A 20671-nucleotide genomic window follows, 5' to 3' on the forward strand; every position below is an offset into this window, starting at 1 on the left:
ACCCTTCCTCTTGTCTCGTCACACCATGGGCGTGGGTGTCTGTTTTGTGCGTGCGTGAATGTGCGTGCGTGTCCCCCTACCCCCCCTCCCATCCACAAAAAAACAAAAAAACGCCCCACCCACCCAACTCCCCTCCCTCCTTCCTTCCTTCCCTCCTTCCTACCTTCCCTCCCTTCCTCCCTTACAGATATGTCACAGAGTTTGTGGACCTGGGCAATGTCTCAGCACTGCGAACCTTCAGGGTTCTGCGAGCCCTGAAAACTATATCAGTCATCCCAGGTGAGAGAGAGCCATCAAGGCTTTAAAAAAAAAAAAAAAAAAAAGAAAGAAAAGGGCTAATGAGATGCTAACAGCTAACTGGCATTTCGCTAACATTGAAGCATCCCTCACCCCCTCTCAGCTCATCTCACTAGCAAAGCCTGAAGACGCCCGTTGCTGTCCCTCATGTTGCCTTTATCCCAAGGCCAGTGAAAGCAGGAATCTGGCTCCAATCTGCACAGATTGACAGGATTCTTAGCTTTTAGTTACATCCTTCAAGGCAGAATTCTTTTTTCTTTTTTTTCTTTTTTTTCTTTTTGAAATCTGTTCTTGCCTTGGGAGCCTTACAAGTGGATTTTGTGCACTATTTGTTTTTTTTTTCGTTTGTTTTTGTTTTGTTTTGTTTTTTTTCCTTTTTGCATGAGACATTGCAAAAGCCGATTTTCTGGTGGCGAGCACTTGTGTGTGTAGGGTTCTTCCTTACCTCGTTTTCCTGTGCACGTCTCGTTCAGTGTTGTGTGTTTTTCGGGAGAAAATGTGAACCAGCAAAAGTTGTCATAACACTAACAGCACTACAACACTAACAAAAGTGTCATGCTATGCGCATACGCTGTCGTTGGATTTGTGAATTGAAACCATCATCTAAATCTACATACCCATTTGGACCCAGTTTGAACAGCCTGGACTCTGTTTTTAGAGCAGCGCAAAGCCTAGTGCGTAGTCTTAGTATGTTTCGATATTTCCTTGAGGTCAAATTTGCATTCAACCCTTTTCCATGAGTAGTTTATAGCTTATTGGGTGCTGCTGCACCACATTTATACAAGTATTTCTCATCACTCTTATGTCTTTAGACTACAGGAAACGCCAGCTAGCAAGAATTAGCTTCAAAACCCAACCTATACAGGATTTCATGCTAAGCTAGTCACCTGTTGAATACTTAACATACCGGGCGTACAGATATGGAAGCAGTTTTATATTGAAAACACTGAAACAACTTGTCAATTAAAAAGAAAAAAAAAGATTCTGGTGTCAAGGACAAACGGAGATCTGAAACACATCACGGTTAGCCGTGGACGCAGCCTCACGTCGCCGCCGACATTTATCGAAATGAAAGATCCTAATGAACATTTTTAAAATTAAAATAAATAGATTTAACAACCCATGCACCCTCGCTGAGAGTCGACTTGGAAACTCTGAGACCAGAGAAGCGAGCGGCTGAGAGGATAACGATTAATCACCGCAATCACCCTCCAATTTATCTTCCACTTCACTCAAACCCTCTTGCACCTCGCGCACCATCCCCACGTGGATAAAAACAGCACGCCGGTTCTCCTTGACCTTGTACACAACCCAGTGCTTTGCAGCTGCGCTCACTAAAAAAAGAGTCCCAATTAACCCCTTCAAGGAGGTTCTGTAGAATATATTTATACACACATTTTCCCAGAGCAGTAGCAGAGTGATGGGCAGGGATCTGCATCAGCTTGGTTCCTGCATGCATACAGCTCATACAGGAACCTCCAGTGCAGATCCCCCCCCCTGGCTGCTTGCTGATGTAAGCTCTTATTAGCAGCTTCTCCTCTTTACAAGCTTGTGGCCGTAATCAACAGACGCTAATCATTCCCCGATCTCCCCCGACCCACCCCACCCCCCACCCCCCTTTGCCCTGTCTTCCGTTCAGGCTTGAAGACTATAGTTGGCGCGCTGATCCAGTCTGTAAAAAAGCTCTCGGACGTGATGATCCTCACTGTGTTCTGCCTCAGCGTGTTTGCACTCATTGGCCTGCAGCTCTTCATGGGCAACCTGAGGCAGAAGTGCGTGCGTTTCCCGATCCACGTCAACGCCACCAACAGCACCAACGGCACCTTGGACAACATGTTGTTTTTCAATGAAACCCTGCAGGAAACCAACACCACGCAGAACGCCTTTAACTGGACGGAGTACATCAGCGATGAGGGTAAGCCGAGCGAAGAGGCGTTAACGTGCAGTTACATGTCCGCCGGCCACACCAGGGTTAACAAGGGTCAAGTTAGCGTCCGCCCCAGACGGCATGAGTCAGATAGTGGCTACTTTATATGCAGAGATGGGTGAGTGTGTTGTGTGTGTGTGTGTGTGTGTGTGTGTGTGTGTGTGTGTGTGTGTGTGTGTGTGTGTTGCGCGTGCCGTTCGGCCTGCCATGATAGAGAGTGACAGCGATGGCTGGGAGCAAGCTCACCAACAAGTGCTGGTGGGAGAATGCAGCAAATGTGGCGGATAATCGCCACAACAGTAAAACCCTCTACTTTCACCCCCACGCTGCCCTTCATCATTCTTCAATAGCCCATCTGTGTGGCATGAGCAGCCTAAAGTACTAAGAGGCTGAGTCACTGACCGCCAGCAGGATATCAAGAAGACGCGCACCAGCTACGTGACAAACTGTTGCGAGAGGGAACAAGAGAACCATGAGAGTCGGAGCTGCTTATAATTGCATCGATGCGTCAAATCCTGGCGTCTTAAATCAACCAAAACAAAAAATAGATATATCCGATGCGGTTTTGATTTCATAAGAGTGGCATAAATGAAGAGAAACATTCTACTGCCGTGTGTTTTCTCCTCTCCATTGATCTTTCAAGTTTCTTCATCTCCAACTGACTGTCTCCCTCTCTTCCAGTCAATTACTATTTCCTCCCTGGCCGTAGGGATGCTCTGCTCTGTGGGAATGGCAGCGGTGCCGGGTAAGTTTGACATGTTTTATTTATATGGTCAATTAGACGCACCACAAAGCTGCGATCGCGTACAGTAATTAGTGTCCCCGCTCACTGTTGCTCTAAAGCATCCAAACTGCCGGGTGTATTTTTACAACGTGTGTTTTTTTTCAAATGTTACTAATTGAAGGTCGCGCTGTACGTGGAAGCAGTTTCTGATTTAATCTTCTCCCCTTTTGTAAGAATTTCTACGGTTTACTACATGTACAAGAGACAGGAGTTGACGACGATCTCTTCATGTTTCACATTTCAAGCGCTCTGATGTGTGTCCTGGCAGGCTTTGTCCAGAGGGCTACATCTGCATCAAAGCGGGCCGTAATCCAGATTATGGCTACACCAGCTTCGACACCTTCAGCTGGGCCTTCCTCTCTCTGTTCCGACTCATGACCCAAGACTACTGGGAAAACCTCTACCAGCAGGTTGATTCATTTATTTTTGATTTATGACTTGACTTTGCCGCGTCATCTCCATTTGCAGCATGAACATTCGGAACTGTCTCACAAACGTAACGTTGTTCTCTCCCATGGAGCGCACGCTTCCACATGCGTTGCGCTGCCAAAAAACCACAAATGCGACACAACGCAAGCGAGCAGAACACAGGTGCAGTGAGACACTTGGGACTTTACTTGGACCTGCGAGAAGAAACTTGCCAGTGTCCCCGGCTGAGGGGCGTGTCACCCTTCAATTACTTATGTAATGTTCCGTGCTGCAGGAGCAGTACTACAATGAGACTTGACATTTGTGAAGCCCAAAAAAAAAAATGAGACGATCACCCACAAGACTGAGTTTTCTGTTTTCATAAAATATAAGAAAGGAAGTCTGGATTTGTTTGGACTGACCTTCTCATCTCTGCTCGCTGTTGAATCCGTCAGACGTTGCGCGCTGCGGGGAAGCCCTACATGATCTTCTTCGTGCTGGTGATCTTCCTGGGCTCCTTCTACCTGGTTAACCTGATCTTGGCCGTGGTGGCGATGGCGTACGACGAGCAGAACCAGGCCACCATCGAGGAGGCTCAGCAGAAGGAGGAGGAGTTCCAGGCCATGCTGGAGCAGCTGAAGAGACAACAGGAAGAGGCTCAGGCAAGATACCAAGTCGTTCTGTGTGGCAGTGGAATTATAAGATCCCCCTTTTTTGTGTCACTACTCATCACTGCTACATTGCTTTTATTCTCTCTCTCTCTCTCTCTCTCTCTCTCTCTCTCTCTCTCTCTATATATATATATGATGTTAACATGATGATGTTGAACATCAATGATATCTGCAGCGTTGCCCCCTGCGCGTTGGGCTGGATTCTGATTGGTGTTCCTATTGTCACAAAAGCGCTCTGAAGGCGGCCTGACGTTCTTGTCTGAGAGAGACGTGCGTGTCTATTAAAGCGACGCATTGTTTTGTGTCCAAAAGATTGAACGCGTCGCCCGAAATGTCACACGGTAACAATACATGTTACTCTCCCTTCCCGGTTGATCCGATGTGATCAGAAATGCTTTATGTTTCCTGTCAGACCTCCATCTTGACCCCTGCTCCTCTGCCTGTCTTATCAAACCCTTGCACATTCAGATTGTTGTTGATTGTGTTGCAGTTGCCATGACAGAAAAGTACATGATTTTGTGCGCGGTTGCTTTCCTAAGCCGTTCTGTCGTAGTGTATTTTAAATGTTTCGTGGAACAAAAGAGAAATTCTCTGTATTGAGGTGGACAAATCTAATTCGTATGAGTTACTACTTTGTGAAAATCTGAATTAGATGCCAGAAAATCATTTTGTTCAATTGTTGCATTCGTAATTTGTAACTATGGAACATCTTTCCATGCATAAATGGTTTTACTGACTCAGATTCCGAACCAGTTTCTTTCCTTCTCTCGTTGGTTTGACATTTCTTTCTTCATGCATTGATTTGATGCATGAAAAGGCTGTTGACTGACTCACCAGCCAAACGCGTTCCATCACTCGTGCAGAAATGTAAGAATTTCGGAATGTTTTGGTTTGTAACATTCAGGCTCCCATTTTTAGAAGGTGTCAGAGGCTTATTTGTCTCTTCATGCTGCTGCGGCTGCTCTCAGCTGCCAGCCTCTCTCCTCCGCTCTAGTCAGCCAGAGCCTTTGAGACAGGCACCAGGTCGCCATGACAACTGTGTTTGTGCTCTGATTGGCTGGCAGGTTGCCGCGGCAGCAGCCACGGAGAGCGGAGAGTACAGTGGGAGAGGGGGCCCCACCTCCGAGTCATCCTCAGGGATGTCTAAGCTCAGCTCCAAAAGTGCCAAGGAGCGACGCAACAGGCGGAAGAAGAGGAAGCAGAGGGAGGAAGAGGAGGAGAGGGGGGGCCACACCAAGTTCCACAAGTCTGAGTCGGAGGATAGCATCAAGAAATCCAGCTTCCGCTTCTCTATTGATGCAAACAGACTCTCCTATGATAAGAGATGCTCCTCACCCAACCAGGTAGATACACCTGGCAAAGAGGAATAAGGGTCTAAACCCTCTCAGACACATCATCACCATTTACTTTTATTACAGTATGGAGGCCTCATCGTTCTAGTAACAAGTTGTGTAAATTTCAGGTGTAGCTCAGATGTGTTTTTTTTTTTTTTAACTTTTCATTATCGGCTTCCTTGAGATGGACCAGAAAGTATCTTTGCATGTCACGGCCATTAAAAAACCCAAAGGAATTCAGTAAGAGACAAATGTAGCTCTATTTAATCTCGACACTAAAGTGTCTCTCAATCTGTCAGAGTTCTGGAGGTCAAAGTTCTAAGGCCTAAAGACGGGCCCAACGTGAATCAAGAACAGCTCAGCAACTATCAGGTCGATTTCTTTGATCAGTTGGACTTCAGACAATATTCTCCCAGTGCCAGTGACGCTGCTGCTGTCAGTTACAGGTGTACTGACCAGTCACACTCTTCCTGAAGTGTTCCAGGCTTCTAGCTCCCGCCACCCTCTCACACCTTTTTCGCTTTCCTCCCTCCCTCCCTCAGTCTCTCCTCAGTATACGCGGCTCTCTCTTCTCACCACGGAGAAACAGTCGGGCCAGCCTTTTCAGCTTCCGTGGCCGGGCGCGCGACATGGGCTCCGAAAACGACTTTGCAGACGATGAGCACAGTACCTTCGAGGAGAGCGACAGCCGGCGAGGCTCGCTGTTCTTGCCGCGCCGGCTGGAGCGCCGCTGCAGCGCCGTCAGCCAGACCAGCCTAGGGGCTCCACGGGTCATGCTGCCTGCCAACGGCAAGATGCACTGTGCTGTAGACTGCAACGGTGTGGTGTCACTGGTTGGTGGAACTTCTGTAACAACCTCCCCTGTAGGTCTCCTGCTGCCTGAGGTGACTTGATTGTATCATGCGTTACTTTCCCATTGACCTAGGTTTTTACCCATCAGCACCTTCGGTTCCCTTCTCAGTCGTCCATCTTTGATTTTTGAATTCCTAGTTATCACATTACTTCGCAACAATGTTCCTTTCAAATCCAGATGTTCTGGGTTTTAAGGAATCGCTGTAGACGGTGGATAGAAGTTAAGTCAAGGTCCTTGATGTCTCTCTCCTGGGAAAGTGTTGTACCCAATTCTAATGCACTTGTGCTCTTCTCCAGCTGAGAGTGATCATAATATTTGATATTCGTACATCATCATATTATCTTCTATTCGTATCAGTTAAAAAATGTGTGTCCAATGGTTTGTGGATGATCAAAAACCTGTAAAGCATTTAGCAAATTTACAGCAACATAATAACATGGTTGTATGTTTTTACGTGTATAGATTTCCTAGTGAACATCAGCATAACTGGCGTTGTTAAACATTTTAGCACGCTAACATTAGCATTTAGCCATGCTTTGTCGAAGCTTCAGGCTTTGTCGAAAAAGATGCGTTAGGGTTTGGATTGTAAAGATGCGGGCCAGGGGTTCGCGTGCTGTACCAGAGGATCAAAGTCAGTCATGTGGTCGTTCCTGCGACAGTAGCAGTCTGCAGGACCGCGTCTTTTTGGTGACACACACATGCGTGGATGCACAAGATGAGAGCAGCTTCAGCAGCTAATAAGCAGAAGAAACTAAATTATTTGTATTCATTTTAAAAGAGCAACATAGTCCATGTTTTTGAAAGCTTAATTCTCTTGGTACAAACCACCTCCATGCATTATTACCACCTAGGGGACAACGACTGATACGGAGCTGAAGAAGCGGCGCTCCGGATTTCACCAGCCCTCCATGGATTATTTAGATGAACCAGGAGGAAGGCAAAGAGCCATGAGTGTGGCTAGCATCCTCACCAACACCATGGAAGGTCAGAATAAAACCATATTTCTACTAATTCTGTTATTTTCTAGAAAAGGGGAGAACTTGCGCGGTATAAAGTTGTAATCTTTGCACTGCTATGGCCTCCAAATAAATGTGGACATTTCTCCTTTTCCAGAGCTTGAAGAGTCGAGACAGAAGTGCCCCCCCTGCTGGTATAGATTTGCCAACACCGGTCTGATCTGGGATTGTTGCCCTGCATGGCTCAAAATCAAAGAGGTTGTCAGCATGGTGGTGATGGACCCATTTGTGGATCTGGCTATCACAATTTGTATCGTCCTTAATACCCTTTTCATGGCCATGGAGCATTACCCCATGACTAAAGAGTTTGATAATGTCCTCTCAGTTGGAAACCTGGCAAGTATCGAGAGCTGCACTTCAAGCTCGTATCTGGCTCGACATCAGGAGAGCTGGATTGAGCTCAAGATGTCTCTTTTTGTCATCACTAGGTGTTCACAGGCATCTTCACAGCAGAGATGTGCTTCAAGATCGTTGCTCTGGACCCGTACTATTACTTCCAGGAGGGCTGGAACATCTTTGACAGCATCATTGTTAGCCTGAGTCTGATGGAGCTGGGCTTGGCCAACGTAGAAGGCCTGTCTGTGCTCAGGTCCTTCCGATTGGTAAGAGCTCTGGCGAAGCGGCGTTTACCTGAGAGTCCGTGTGTTACACATCAAGATGCGCTCGTGCTCTAGCAAGATAATGATGTAGCGGGAATACATCCGCTTCAGGCATGTTTTGTTGTGCTGTTGCGTCTTTACACACTCGTTTTTATTGATTTTTGTTTTCATTTTAACAGCTGAGGGTCTTCAAACTGGCCAAGTCTTGGCCCACTCTGAACATGCTGATCAAGATCATCGGCAACTCCGTGGGCGCTCTGGGAAACTTGACTCTGGTGCTCGCCATCATCGTCTTCATCTTCGCAGTGGTGGGCATGCAACTGTTTGGCAAGAGCTACAAAGAGTGCGTGTGTAAGATTTCTGATGAATGTCAGCTACCACGCTGGCACATGCACGATTTCTTCCACTCCTTCCTCATCGTCTTCCGGGTGCTGTGTGGGGAGTGGATAGAGACCATGTGGGACTGCATGGAGGTCGCAGGACAGACGATGTGCCTGATCGTCTTCATGATGGTCATGGTCATTGGAAACCTGGTGGTACGGGATTGTTCTGCTTCATTTCCTTAATCAAGATGATGCCGAATGTGGTTTGTTTTGCATTTTAAGTTTTGTATTTTATTTGTTCTTCACGCGCCTCGTTTATTATCCGTCTCTTCCCAGGTTCTAAACCTGTTCCTGGCTCTCCTCCTGAGCTCATTCAGCGCTGACAACCTGGCAGCGACTGACGATGACAGTGAGATGAATAATCTGCAGATTGCTGTAGGCCGGATCCAGCGTGGCATCGCCTTCGTCAAATCCACAATTCGACAGTTCTTCCAGAGCCTCTGCTTCAGCGGAGGAGGGAAGGGCTCCGGTCTGGCTGAGGAAAGCAAACCCCTGGATGAACTGCACAGCAATGGCAAAGGCAACTGCATCACCAATCACACCACGGTGGAGATCACCAAAGACCCCAGTGGGGTGTACATGGCAGAGGGCAATGGACGTCCAGGAGGAGGGCTGGTGGTTGGGGTTGGGGTTGGGGTTGGGGTTGGGGTTGGGGTTGGGGGGGACAGCACTGGGAAGTACCCCATGGACGAGTGTGACTACATGTCATTTATTCATAACCCTAGCCTTACAGTCACGGTGCCCATCGCCGTGGGCGAGTCGGACTTTGAGAACCTGAACACGGAAGACTTCAGCAGCGACTCGTCAGATGTGGAGGGCAGCAAAGAGGTAAGAAATATATGGGGGGGGGAAAAAACAGATTACACTGACCTACCTTTTCAATCACACACCTTTCCTGTTTATTTGCGCAAAAGTTAACACCAAGCCAGTCAACGATTGGCAGAGAGGTGGTCTCTCACAGCACTTGTGTAACGCCTCACACACTTGCTGACTCATTTGTACACGCCTCACGCTGTGCAGCAGATAATCGTCTGCAGTCTTTAGTTATGAACCTTTTTACAACAGAAAACCAAAGCAAATGATTACTCAAATTTGACCCTGCGTGGCCCGTTCATTGTGTACGCGCACTCTCTCGACTGATTTTCAGCGTTTGAGTACAGTGTTAACATGGTCGACTTGACGACTGGACCAGCAAGTGTACTTCACTATTATACGCCACAGATGCTGCGTAATTCATTACTAAATGATGCTCCTGTGAAAGAGAAGCGCATTTGTGCACACGTCCTTTTGTAAAGAAGGAATTAATGGAGCAGCAGATTAGATCAGAAATATAGACGTTCACTTGAGTAACCAATTGTCGGCATGCGAAGCGTCCATATCTAAAAGAAAACAAATATTCCAAAAATCTAATACTGCACATCCAAATGAGGCTTCTTTTTTTTTTTCTTCCCCTCCTTCTATTTGTATTAATTCCTTATTCTTCCAGAGCAAATGCCACGTTTGCTGTTAAGTCTTGCCAGGCTGACAGAGCAGTGGGTTCCCTGATGATGTCAACCTGCCATCATGGGTGTGGTGCCAATTCCCTCTGATTCAAAACAACCCCGGGGACTATTTCTAGTCATTGCACCACATGCTCCATATAAGGATCACGCAGTGTCACTGCTCAGCTTCATACCCTGTAACCAGGGTTTTTGAGACTCATGGAGAACATTTGGACATGCCTACACCCAATGGTATACACTTGTTGCAAAAAAAAATGTCACACGATGAACATTTGCTACGCGTTTGCTGCGCGTGTGTCGGGTGCCAGCGGAGGAAAACCTGTTTTCTTCTCTGCGGCGACCGCTAAGCCTTGTGGTTAACCAGTGAAAGCAGACTATGAGGTTGTATGCTGGCTTTTGGTGTGTGTATGACTTACTTTGTTTAACCCCCCATTTGTGATTGCAGCTGTGTCACAGACGCTCTCAAGGTTTTCAGTGAGAGGAGAATTGTAAGACCATTTTATTGTACCATAGCACTAACCATGAGGACTGCCTATGCCATTTACAGACAACATAATTTCTCTCATACCTTCAATGGATTGCCCATTTTCGTTCTTTGCCTGGTCTGCCCTCCGTCCCTAACCCACCGACCCCAGCCTATTTTCTTTCTACTACCCCCCCCATACTGCAGCACATTCAATGCTGTAATCTTTTCCTTTGACACCCCCCCCCCTTTCATATTTTACCCCCAAGCATCAGGATGTACTGTATTGCAGTTACATTAGGAATGAACAGCACCACGTTTTTTTTTTTTTTTTTTAACCATTGACAGACAAACTCATCTAACATTTATCTTTGCTTTTGATTTCATTGCTTGGTTATGACTTCGTTTTTGGGGTTACTTGATTGGCATCCAACACTCAGCATAAGAATGAAGGAAGAGAGAGAGAGAGAGACGGTGAAGGAGAGTGAAAGTTTAAAAAAAAAAAAAGAGAGAAGTGGAATGGAGGAATGAATTTTGCTGTAGTTTGCCAAAATTCATTCGTCTGGTTCATAGTCCATACATGCACACATGAAATACTTGTACTGTTTTCTGTGATAGTGGAATGATGAAAGATTCTTCTCAGGATTCTTTCTGAAGAAGATTTCAAATAATTTAGCGCCGTTGTTGGGGACAAAATAAGGTAACACACGTATGGCAGTGAAGGTAATTCATTCTGTTTCTTTTCTCATCTCCCTCAAATATGAAAGAAAAGGAGAACACTAGATTAAAGGTAGAGTCCGTTGTTGTTGTGGCTTTTCAACCCAACCCCGCCACACCGACTCAATAGCACCAGAACCCTACACCCCCCCCCCAACCCCTGTCAACGTGAACACTCCCACCCAGCCCTGCAATCACCTGCAAGCTAACCACCGGTTAGCACATGCTAAACGCCAGCTAGAACAAGCGAACCAGCGGCAAAGCCAATAGTAAACGCTGGCTAGCAAGAGTGAGCAGCCGTTGTTTGTCACCTCCAGGAGACAGCGGGCCAACTCCACATCCACTGCCTCTCCTTCAGTGCTCAAAAGCGGGTGAAAGCCAAACCAAGATTCACTCTTCTTCTGGAGGGAGCTTTACCCGCTAGCCGTTTCGCCTCAGTTGGGCTGTATTCATTGCCTTAGCTTGCTCCTTCCAACATCCGCCGTTTTTTTGTTGTTGTTGTTGTTGTTTTTTTCAGGAATCAATTTCGTCTTGTCACTGCGTTTTATTCCCTCCCAACCTCACCTGCGTGCTGTCGTTGGGGGGTGCAGACACCACCACGCACGTCTAGAACTATATTTATATAGTATATATACTATATATATTATATACTAATATTTCGGGGCAGGGGGGTTAAGGAAAATGCTGGAGACTCTACCTTTGAATCAGATTTGCACGTTAAGTATCCGTTATCCTTTTTAGACGCTGCCATGCCTGTGTGTCCACTCTAATCCACTGCAACTCTTTTGTCACCCAACAAAATCTGCCACTTATGTAAAAGCTTGTCAGGTTACGAGTAAATAGATATACTCCACAATCTAAAGAGATTAAAGGGGCTTCTTACCGAAGGGAGAGAACCAGAGCGGGAGGGAAACACCCTTCCAGAGAACGATGCACATGTGAGCAGCATGCTTCCATCATTCCCATGCCGTATTAGCTGGGTTCCATGGCAATCAGGGCTGCTGCACTGTCTAGGATGACATGTTCCCACACATCACACGGATCAATACATTTTGTAGGATTAGCGTCGTCAGGGATCGAAATTCAAGATAGCAAGGAAGAGCGAGCCAAACGAACTCCAGCTGAAAACACTTGTGCTTACATGTGTTTTGCACAACCTGTATGTTTTATGGGTAGGCATGGGTGGTAATCCAACACGTCTTTACCAATGCCAGACTACATGCTGTCTTATAAACAGTGCACAGTACTTGTTTTTGCTGGTAAGCTAATGTGGTTCTCCGTCAACACAAACAGAAGAAGCTTGTACACTGCTTTCAAGGAATGGAAATAACGTGTTTTCATGTCACTGAGGAAAATACTCGTCAGTCGTCTGCTGGGTGGTTTCTAGGTTTTGAGGGTGGCAGATTTGTTTCTGTTTTTCTTTGTTTTTAACGGCGCAGCTTTCAAAATGGGTTCATTGAAAAGAGAAACTGATTGATTTTTCAGTGGACATGAAAATACTTCAGCACACGTTCTGCTTGGTACTACGTCAGGCTTGGATTGATAATGCACTGGAATACTGCATGCACTCTTCCTCGAACTGAGGTCACATCAAATGTACCCACAGCGCATTTCCGTAACACCAACCTCCTCATGCCACATAATCTGATTTGAGCCATCAGTCAAAACTCATACCGAAGCCTGTAGGTACATTTGATCGATGCTGCATGTGATGATAATGACAATGACTCCAAAGAGCCCAACTCTTGTGAGCTATTACAGTGCCTAGCCCTCCGTATGTAGTTGTGGCACATGTAAAGCAAGAATCACAATAACCAGCTCAGAAGGTTGGCTCCTATGACCACTGACGCTGTGTGGCTGGAGACATCCTTGTATAACTGTATATTCTCATCTTCTTCCTCCCTCGCCCATGCAGAAGCTTGACGCGGAGCCCCAGCCTCTCAGCTCTTCAGAGGGGAGCACTGTTGATATTCGCCCCCCAGGAGATGGGGTTGATTCAGTGGAGCTGGAGCCAGAGGAGTCACTGGATCCAGAGGCCTGCTTCACCGAGGGTGAGAGCAATGTGATAGACAGGGAGGGAGGGAGGGGAGCAGAGCCTAAAAAAAAGGTGGGGGAGCAAGTGCTTCCATAGCACATTTGAAGACGTAGAGTAAATCGTATTAACTGCTTGCGCTTAGCAGCGGTCTGTTATACTCACCGCTGAGTGGCAGTGAATACAAATGCTCAGCAGGACAGAAAGAAAAGTAGTCTGTGGACTTCTCTTGGTTTGTAATGTAACCTGACATTTGGTCTGACGCACCTCCCGTATAATTCAGAATCTGCAATCGCTCTTTCACGAGGGTGGAATTAAGAAATAAAATTAGATTCTCTCTTAGTTGTTTTTCATCAAGGAGAATAAAAATATGTTTGGGCATGTGGCTCTTGCACCAAGAGAGGAATATGCTTTGCTTAGTAAGTGTATCTGCCAGAACCAGTGCAGCAGGGCCATGAAGATAGCCAGCAGAGATGCTACGGTAAAACATCCAGGTAACGAGAACCGACTGCGTAAAATAGACGAGGTTTGATCGTACAATCGTCTCTCGTGAACGTGCGGCCACACAGTGTCGTTCCCTGGTGTCTGCAGGCTGTGTGAGCAGGTTCCAGTGCTGCCAGATAAACGAGGAAGGAGCCAAGTATAAAAGCTGGTGGACGCTGAGGAAAACCTGCTTCATCATAGTGGAGCACAACTGGTTCGAATCCTTCATCATATTCATGATCCTGCTCAGCAGCGGAGCACTGGTGAGTGTGTGTGTGTGTGTGTGTGTGCGTGTGTGTATTCTGCTGCCAAAGTCTGGCGAACAGAACACTATAAATAGACCTGAGATGTGAAAGCATTTTAGTCCATGCCGAACTCTGATTAACACCTGAGACTTCCTTTCAGTTGCCATTGATGCCAACAGCCATCTTCTTTCTTATGTGCTTGTCAGGCATTTGAGGACATTTACATCGAGCAGAGGAGGGCCATCAAAACCATGCTGGAGTACGCGGACAAGGTCTTCACGTACGTTTTCATCCTGGAGATGCTGCTGAAGTGGGTGGCATATGGCTTCGTTAAGTACTTCACCAACGCCTGGTGCTGGCTCGACTTCCTCATCGTGGACGTATGTATATGAAACGTCGTTTCCTAAGAGGATTCTTCTTCATATCTGTTAATCCGGCATTAAATCAAAGGAAGGGAAAAATACATGTGTTTAGCTGCTAATAGCTGTTTCTCCATACTTAGAGAGTTTCAGAGTTCCACCTAGTAGTTTGTAGCTTTTGCTTGTAGCTCTTTCTTGTAGCTTGTAGCTCTCTCTCATAGCTTTTAGCTCTCTCTCTTGGCATGTAGCTCTCTCTCTCCTAGCGTGTAGCTCTCTCTCATAGCTTTTAGCTCTCTCTCGGCGTGTAGCTCTCTCTCCTAGTGTGTAGCTCTCTCTCTCCTAGCGTGTAGCTCTCTCTGTCTTAGCGTGTGGCTTTCTCTTGTTGCTTGTAGCTTTCTGTCTGAGCGTGTTGCTCTCTCTCCTAGCGTGTAGCTCTCTTGTAGCATGTAGCTTTCTCTCTGAGCGTGTTGCTCTCTCTCCTAGCGTGTACCTCTCTTGTAGCTTGTAGCTTTCTCTCTGAACGTGTAGCTTTCTCTCTTAGCATGTAACTCTCTTGTAGCTTGTAGCTTTCTCTTGTTGCTTGTAGCGCTTTCTTAGCGTGTAGCTTCTCTCTCTTAGCATGTAGCTCCTCTCTCTCTTAACGCATAGCTCTATCTCTTAGCTTGTTGCACTCTTGTAGCTTGAAGCTTTCTCTTTTAACTCGTTGCTCTCTCTTGTAGCTTCATGTTAAACATACAGATATGAGAGTGCCATCAGTATTCTTTGTGATGCATTTGCCAAAATGTCAGATTGTTCCTTTAATGGTTATATTATACTATATTGTATATTATGCTATATATGTGTGTGTGTGTGTGTGTGTGTGTGTGTGTGTGTTTCCATCCACTCAAGTCCATTATTATCACGATCAACCTTGTTGTAACATCAGTCATCAGATCAGTAGCTCTCATTCATCTTTCAACTGCTTTATATCTTTTTTATATTTCCTTCGATTTTCTTCAGATAAATGGCGAGTGGCTCATTAACCGTCTTGCTCTTGTTGTTTCCTCCTCTCACCCTGCCTCATCCCAGGTGTCCCTGGTCAGTCTGGTAGCCAACGCTCTGGGCTACTCTGAGCTGAGCGCTATCAAATCTCTACGGACACTGCGAGCCCTCCGGCCCTTGAGGGCCTTGTCTCGGTTTGAGGGCATGAGGGTAAGAATATTTAGCATAACGGTGACAGGAAACCGCTTCATAAAGTTTATTCTTTGTGGGAGACTACATTTTTTATTAGATTCTCACGTACATCTTCCGTCCGCCTTCTTGGTTTATGTTCAGATTTGAGGTGTAATTGTAATATATTTAAAACTGTCAGACATTCAGGAAATAATAATTCTAGAAGTCTTTGTCATGTGACTCTTGACGAGAAATCAAATAACCTTTTTTCCTAACGACCGTTTTCCGTCAATTTTGTTCCTCTAGCCACAATTTTTTAAATTAAAAAAAAAAAAAAAATTTCCCTGTCACGGTGCACAGCCAGGCTTCACATTTTCAAATATGCTTGATATAAATTATGGCGTTTTTTTTTTTTTTGCAGACGACAAAAAAAAAAAAAAAAAAAAAAAAAAGGTCAGCGAGTCTGACTGTAAGACTAAAAACGATCTTTCCCTCGCAGTTCAACACTGTACTTCTTCTATCTGCATGGCGCTCCTCACACCGTGTCGATAGATGACTGTATGTAGCTGCTCTCAGGCACTGTTTTCTGACATTGCTTGTGTGGTGCCTTTGACCTGTAATTTTTTTCTTTGTTGTGTGTCTTTTTTCATTTACAGTCAAACAAAATGTTGTGACTTCATCCCGCCTCTCTAAGGTTTTTTTCTGTTTTGCTTTTTCCCTATCAAATGTTAACTTTTTCACCGATCCACCTTCCTCTTTCCAACTGTCACGTTGTTAGATTTGGTAGCCGCATGGTGCTAAGAGCATTTGTGTGCAGACATTACATTTTAAATGCAGCTTTCAGTGACGCAGCAACTCCTGTCAGTGTTAGCCGTAGCATCAGATTTAGAGCTCAGTCAGATCAGGTGACCACATTTGAGAGCAGTTAAGTGATTAGACGATTGTTATGGCCTCTTATCCAAAGTCACACAGCCTTTCTGTGTTGCCGAGCAGGGCCCCTGCAGCGCTGAGGTTGTCCCTGTGCTTCGTCATCTCCAGGTGGTGGTGAACGCGCTGCTGGGGGCCATCCCCTCCATCATGAACGTGCTGCTGGTCTGCCTCATCTTCTGGCTCATCTTCAGCATCATGGGCGTCAACCTGTTCGCGGGGAAGTACTATTACTGCGTCAACACCACCACGAATGAGGTCATCTCCATAGACGTGGTCAACAATATGAGCGACTGCCTGAGGTTTGTCAACGACAGCGCCCGCTGGAAGAATGTCAAGATCAACTTCGACAACGTTGGCGCCGGCTACCTGGCCCTGCTACAAGTGGTAGGTTTCACTTGGGGCAAGCATGTCACAGCAAGCATGTTTATTTTAGAAGTTTTAAAGCCTGAACTCTCAAAATGGCCTCATGCATGTAACAGTGCTTGGACTGCACCTTTTAGGTTTTGTAATTTGAAGTGCTGCCCTTAAGGTACGAAGACTGCATTAATTATCTCTGTTTTCTTTTGGATGTGCATGTCACGCTTGGCAATAGCTCACATTTGTTCATTGCATGAAGATGCACACAGACTGTGTGCGTGTGCGCAGCCGCTGCGGCGGCGATGATGTCGTCCGTGTTTAATTCGACAGTGGCGCCATCTGTATTCACTTCCCAACACCGCTTTGTGCTCCCGCTGCTGCGTTACATCAACTTTTGCCTTCTCCTCAAACGACTTCCAGCGCGATTAGCAAACACTTAAAACGGAGAGCACGGCACAAACGCGGCGCCCCGTTCACTGCATCGGACTGGGCTGTGATTCAGACATGAATAACAGAACGCCTATCAGGTTACTGCTCGCTCAGACTCCCTGTGCCTCCAGTGACCGAGCATGCGGGGCTGAGTTTTACGACGCCCCTCACACAGACTGCCAGCAAGAACTTCCCCAGCGAGCCTGGTGCGCTTTTTGAGGCGTTGGTATGAAATGCAGGAACTCGTACCAGTCGCCAATTGCAAGCCGATTGCTCGTTATACCACGAATTCATCGAAATGTGTCCTTTTTTTCGCTAATAGCGCAGGCCTTGGCTCTATTTGATACGAGTTATTTAACATTTCCTCTTGAAAACAGCGGCAAGGAAAACAAGATTTGTGTTTTGTGAAGCAAATGCATCAAAATACTGGCCCCTAACTCCATGTACCGGCGTTTTTACTCAAGCCAGGTCCAGCGCCTTAAACCTGAGTCCAACTTCAATCCCATAATCTATGACAATTCTTCTTGCGGATACGAGGTCTAAGTGGGGACTTAGTAGAGAAAATCAGCCTGACTCCAACCTTTCCTTTAGGCAGAAACCATATGAAAAACGCCTCTGTTGTTCAACCCCTGCTTTGACCTCATACTGGTAGGAATTTAAGAGAAAGCAAATGATCGACTTTCGCTTTAATAATGAACTTAACGTGGCGAGGGGCATTTTCAGCTATCCGGCTAACCAGGGTCCTACTGAGGGATCGTGAATGTCTCAAGACAGAAGTTTTTGTCGTTTTTTTTTGTGTGTTTTTTTTTAATTGTTAGACTTTTTCGACTGCGTGAATAAAAGATTTGACGAACTACAGCAAGACTCGCGGGTTTTAAGGAGCATTGTTGTACAGGCGCTTGGAAGTAGAAACGTGTGAGCTCGTTCCGTTTAGGTGCCAGTTGAGAGAACCAGATGTTGGACCTCATGGATGTTTGTCTGCTCGCTCTCTCTCTCTCTCTCTCTCTCTCTCTCTCTCTCTCTCTCTCTCTCTCTCTCAAGGCAACATTCAAAGGTTGGATGGACATCATGTACGCAGCTGTGGACTCTCGTGGCGTAAGTCTCATTTCAAAAGGCAACAAACGATGAAATCCAACGAGGGTTTTTTTTTTTTTGTTTGTCGTTGTTTTGTTTTTTTAAGCGTTTCTGTTTCTTGTTTGTTCCAGTTGGAAGAGCAGCCCCAGTACGAGGTGAACCTGTACATGTACCTCTACTTCGTCATCTTCATCATCTTCGGCTCCTTCTTCACCCTCAACCTGTTCATCGGTGTCATCATCGACAACTTCAACCAGCAGAAGAAAAAGATAAGTTGCTTTTAGCAGCAGCCTCGCGCAGGAACTCCTCAGATGCCTCTGTACTCCACAGCAGAGTGAGAATGGGCGGTACTGCATACAGCAGCGGTTCGTGGCTCCTTTAATCGCTAGCGTTACGGCCGCGAACGATCGGCGCCACCGTGACTTCGAGTCCCGTCACAACAACCAAGCCTCCCGCTTTAGTTCCTGCTCTCATTGGGATGAACCTTGCTATCAACCAACTGTCTTTAAGACGCGTAGAAAAGCGCGAATGTGGCGTTTACTGATGTCATTTTAGCTGTGGGACAAATGAAAGGGGGGGGGGGGGGGGTCGGAGGACATTTACAACCACCAGCCCAGTGACCTTGAGATGAGAGACCCGCCACTCTAGACGACTTCCACGAGCTTCCGTAGGTGCAATAACGCTCGCATCACAGTTGTCAGGCCTGAGTTCGCTGCACAGGAGGAACTCCAGCATTTTTAGCTGACGCAAAGCCACGGCTGTGTTAGAGACGCCGCCATTCTGTTTATTTGTATCAGGGTTGAGGACCCGCCATGCTGAGGATTACCGAGAGGGTGCGTGAGTCACTGAGAAACACCCTGCCTACACACACACACACACACACACACGCACGCACGCACACGCACTGTCACAGCAAATGTAATCTGGAAGTGTGCCGTCCATTCAAGCAAGACAGGCTGGCAACGCCCAAGAGAGAAGGATGTGGGCGGGTTGCTGCTGCTGCTGCATCCTGGCAGGTCTGACTTGACTGACTGGGACACTGTTAGTGTGGTTCAGCAGCCCTGCAGCCACAGATGGTTGTTTGGTGTTGACACCAGCCCCCCCCCCCCCCCCCGACACACATTATACACTCAGTGAGCAGCTCTCACAATGGGATGTGTGCGTGTCTAAAGAAGGGAGGCTAATTTTCTTTGATTAATGAGAGCTCATTAGCTGTGTTGGATGAATTTTGACAGACGTTATATTCTAAAATACAAAACAAAACAACCCCCTTCTCCCAGATTGAAACATCCGTCTATGAATGTGCACCCGCCAGACACATCGATGGGAGGACATCAGCTCGGCCCGCATCAGTACACAAGACAGCGACAGCCAGAGGGTCACATGACAAAACGCAGTTACTGTCTGGAATGCTGTGAAGCAACGGCGTCACCGGCCCCTGCAAGCTGCTGGTATTGCTGTCCATTCTGAGCGGTCAGGTGTACGCGCGACTCCCGGTGTCTCTGAAATTGCATCCAGAGGTGGTCGGGACCACATGTGGCCTGGGGGGGAGGGGGGCAACTTGCAGTGGGACTGTCTGTTTTTTTTTTGCCCTGCGATGCATGAGGAGCCCCAGCGTGTGTAACTCTGGACTGGTCTGCAGGCTGCATGTGTGCAGCGCTGGAGCGCACAGCCCCCGCCTGGCACAGGCTCTTGACAGCAGGCTTGGCTAAAAGGCTGGAATGCACACAGAAGAGGACTGGTAAAATCCTCCTTGGCCGGGGGGAATCATGACACTCAGATTGCGAACTCCAGCGGACGCACGCGCTCATGTGTGGGTTGACCTTGGCAGAAAGCCGCTCAAGTCCAACTTGAACTGCTCCCGAGCGTCTCTCAGGCAGGCGCTCACAGTCTATGTCCAGACTTTTACCCTGTGGTTCTCTGTGGTTCTCGTATTTCACCAATAAAACAATTCCATGCTTTTGATACCAAATAACTTTCAGAAACCGTGATGATGCTTCGATAAACTAACCCTAAACCCTGTTAGTCACGCTGCTTTTAAGGATATTCCGAGTTCTTTGTAAGGGTTCTAACCAAGTTCTGTCATGCTCTCTTTACTTTGGAGGTCAAGACATCTTCATGACCGAGGAACAAAAGAAATATTACAACGCCATGAAGAAACTGGGCTCCAAGAAGCCACAAAAACCGATACCTCGACCAACAGTAAGACTGTATTCAGTAATGCCGAAGTGCTCAGACTGTGGACTTTGCTTGGAGCTCTCAGTTACTGCTCGTGGACTGGAAGTGGAGCTCGAAACTGACCGATGCTTTCCTGTCCCCCGTCCTGCTCTTCCCTCAGAATGCGTTCCAAGGCTGTGTGTTCGACTGCATCACCAAACAGGCCTTTGACATAGTTATCATGATCCTCATCTGCCTTAACATGGTGACCATGATGGTGGAGACGGACGACCAGACGGAGGAGATGGACAGAATCCTCTACTGGATCAACCTGGTCTTCATCGTGCTCTTCACGGGGGAGTGTGTCCTGAAGATGATCTCCCTGCGTCACTATTACTTCACCATCGGATGGAACATATTTGACTTTGTCGTGGTGATCCTGTCGATTGTAGGTAAGGAGATCCGGCGGCCGTCCCCGGTATTGATCGATTGGTGATTT

The 20671-nt window shown here is 46.8% G+C and overlaps 1 protein-coding gene across 8 annotated transcripts in view; it reads left to right on the plus strand.

Moving 5' to 3' along the window:
- The window catches only part of LOC147272448 (sodium channel protein type 2 subunit alpha-like), a 33818-nt gene that overhangs the window by 8900 nt on the left and 4247 nt on the right, over positions 1 to 20671 (plus strand). For 4 of the 8 annotated variants that reach the window (XM_086219157.1, XM_086219242.1, XM_086219321.1 and 1 more), the window contains 21 exons: positions 188 to 279; positions 1937 to 2212; positions 2906 to 2969; positions 3277 to 3418; positions 3872 to 4078; positions 5152 to 5430; positions 5964 to 6305; positions 7126 to 7258; positions 7388 to 7626; positions 7719 to 7892; positions 8069 to 8425; positions 8549 to 9100; positions 12870 to 13005; positions 13578 to 13732; positions 13921 to 14094; positions 15142 to 15264; positions 16264 to 16539; positions 17983 to 18036; positions 18147 to 18284; positions 20113 to 20217; positions 20354 to 20624. In XM_086219157.1, the coding sequence (XP_086075283.1) occupies positions 188 to 279; positions 1937 to 2212; positions 2906 to 2969; positions 3277 to 3418; positions 3872 to 4078; positions 5152 to 5430; positions 5964 to 6305; positions 7126 to 7258; positions 7388 to 7626; positions 7719 to 7892; positions 8069 to 8425; positions 8549 to 9100; positions 12870 to 13005; positions 13578 to 13732; positions 13921 to 14094; positions 15142 to 15264; positions 16264 to 16539; positions 17983 to 18036; positions 18147 to 18284; positions 20113 to 20217; positions 20354 to 20624 (4289 nt within the window). The remainder of the gene's footprint in view (positions 1 to 187; positions 280 to 1936; positions 2213 to 2905; positions 2970 to 3276; positions 3419 to 3871; positions 4079 to 5151; positions 5431 to 5963; positions 6306 to 7125; positions 7259 to 7387; positions 7627 to 7718; positions 7893 to 8068; positions 8426 to 8548; positions 9101 to 12869; positions 13006 to 13577; positions 13733 to 13920; positions 14095 to 15141; positions 15265 to 16263; positions 16540 to 17982; positions 18037 to 18146; positions 18285 to 20112; positions 20218 to 20353; positions 20625 to 20671) is intronic. The other 4 variants (XM_086219438.1, XM_086219582.1, XM_086219370.1 and 1 more) reach the window with 4 other exon arrangements.

Source organism: Aulostomus chinensis, chromosome 1 (genome assembly GCF_037954235.1).
Source record: "Aulostomus chinensis isolate RoL2024-O1b breed Wild chromosome 1, RoL_Achi_v1.0, whole genome shotgun sequence".
Lineage (NCBI taxonomy): Eukaryota > Metazoa > Chordata > Actinopteri > Syngnathiformes > Aulostomidae > Aulostomus > Aulostomus chinensis.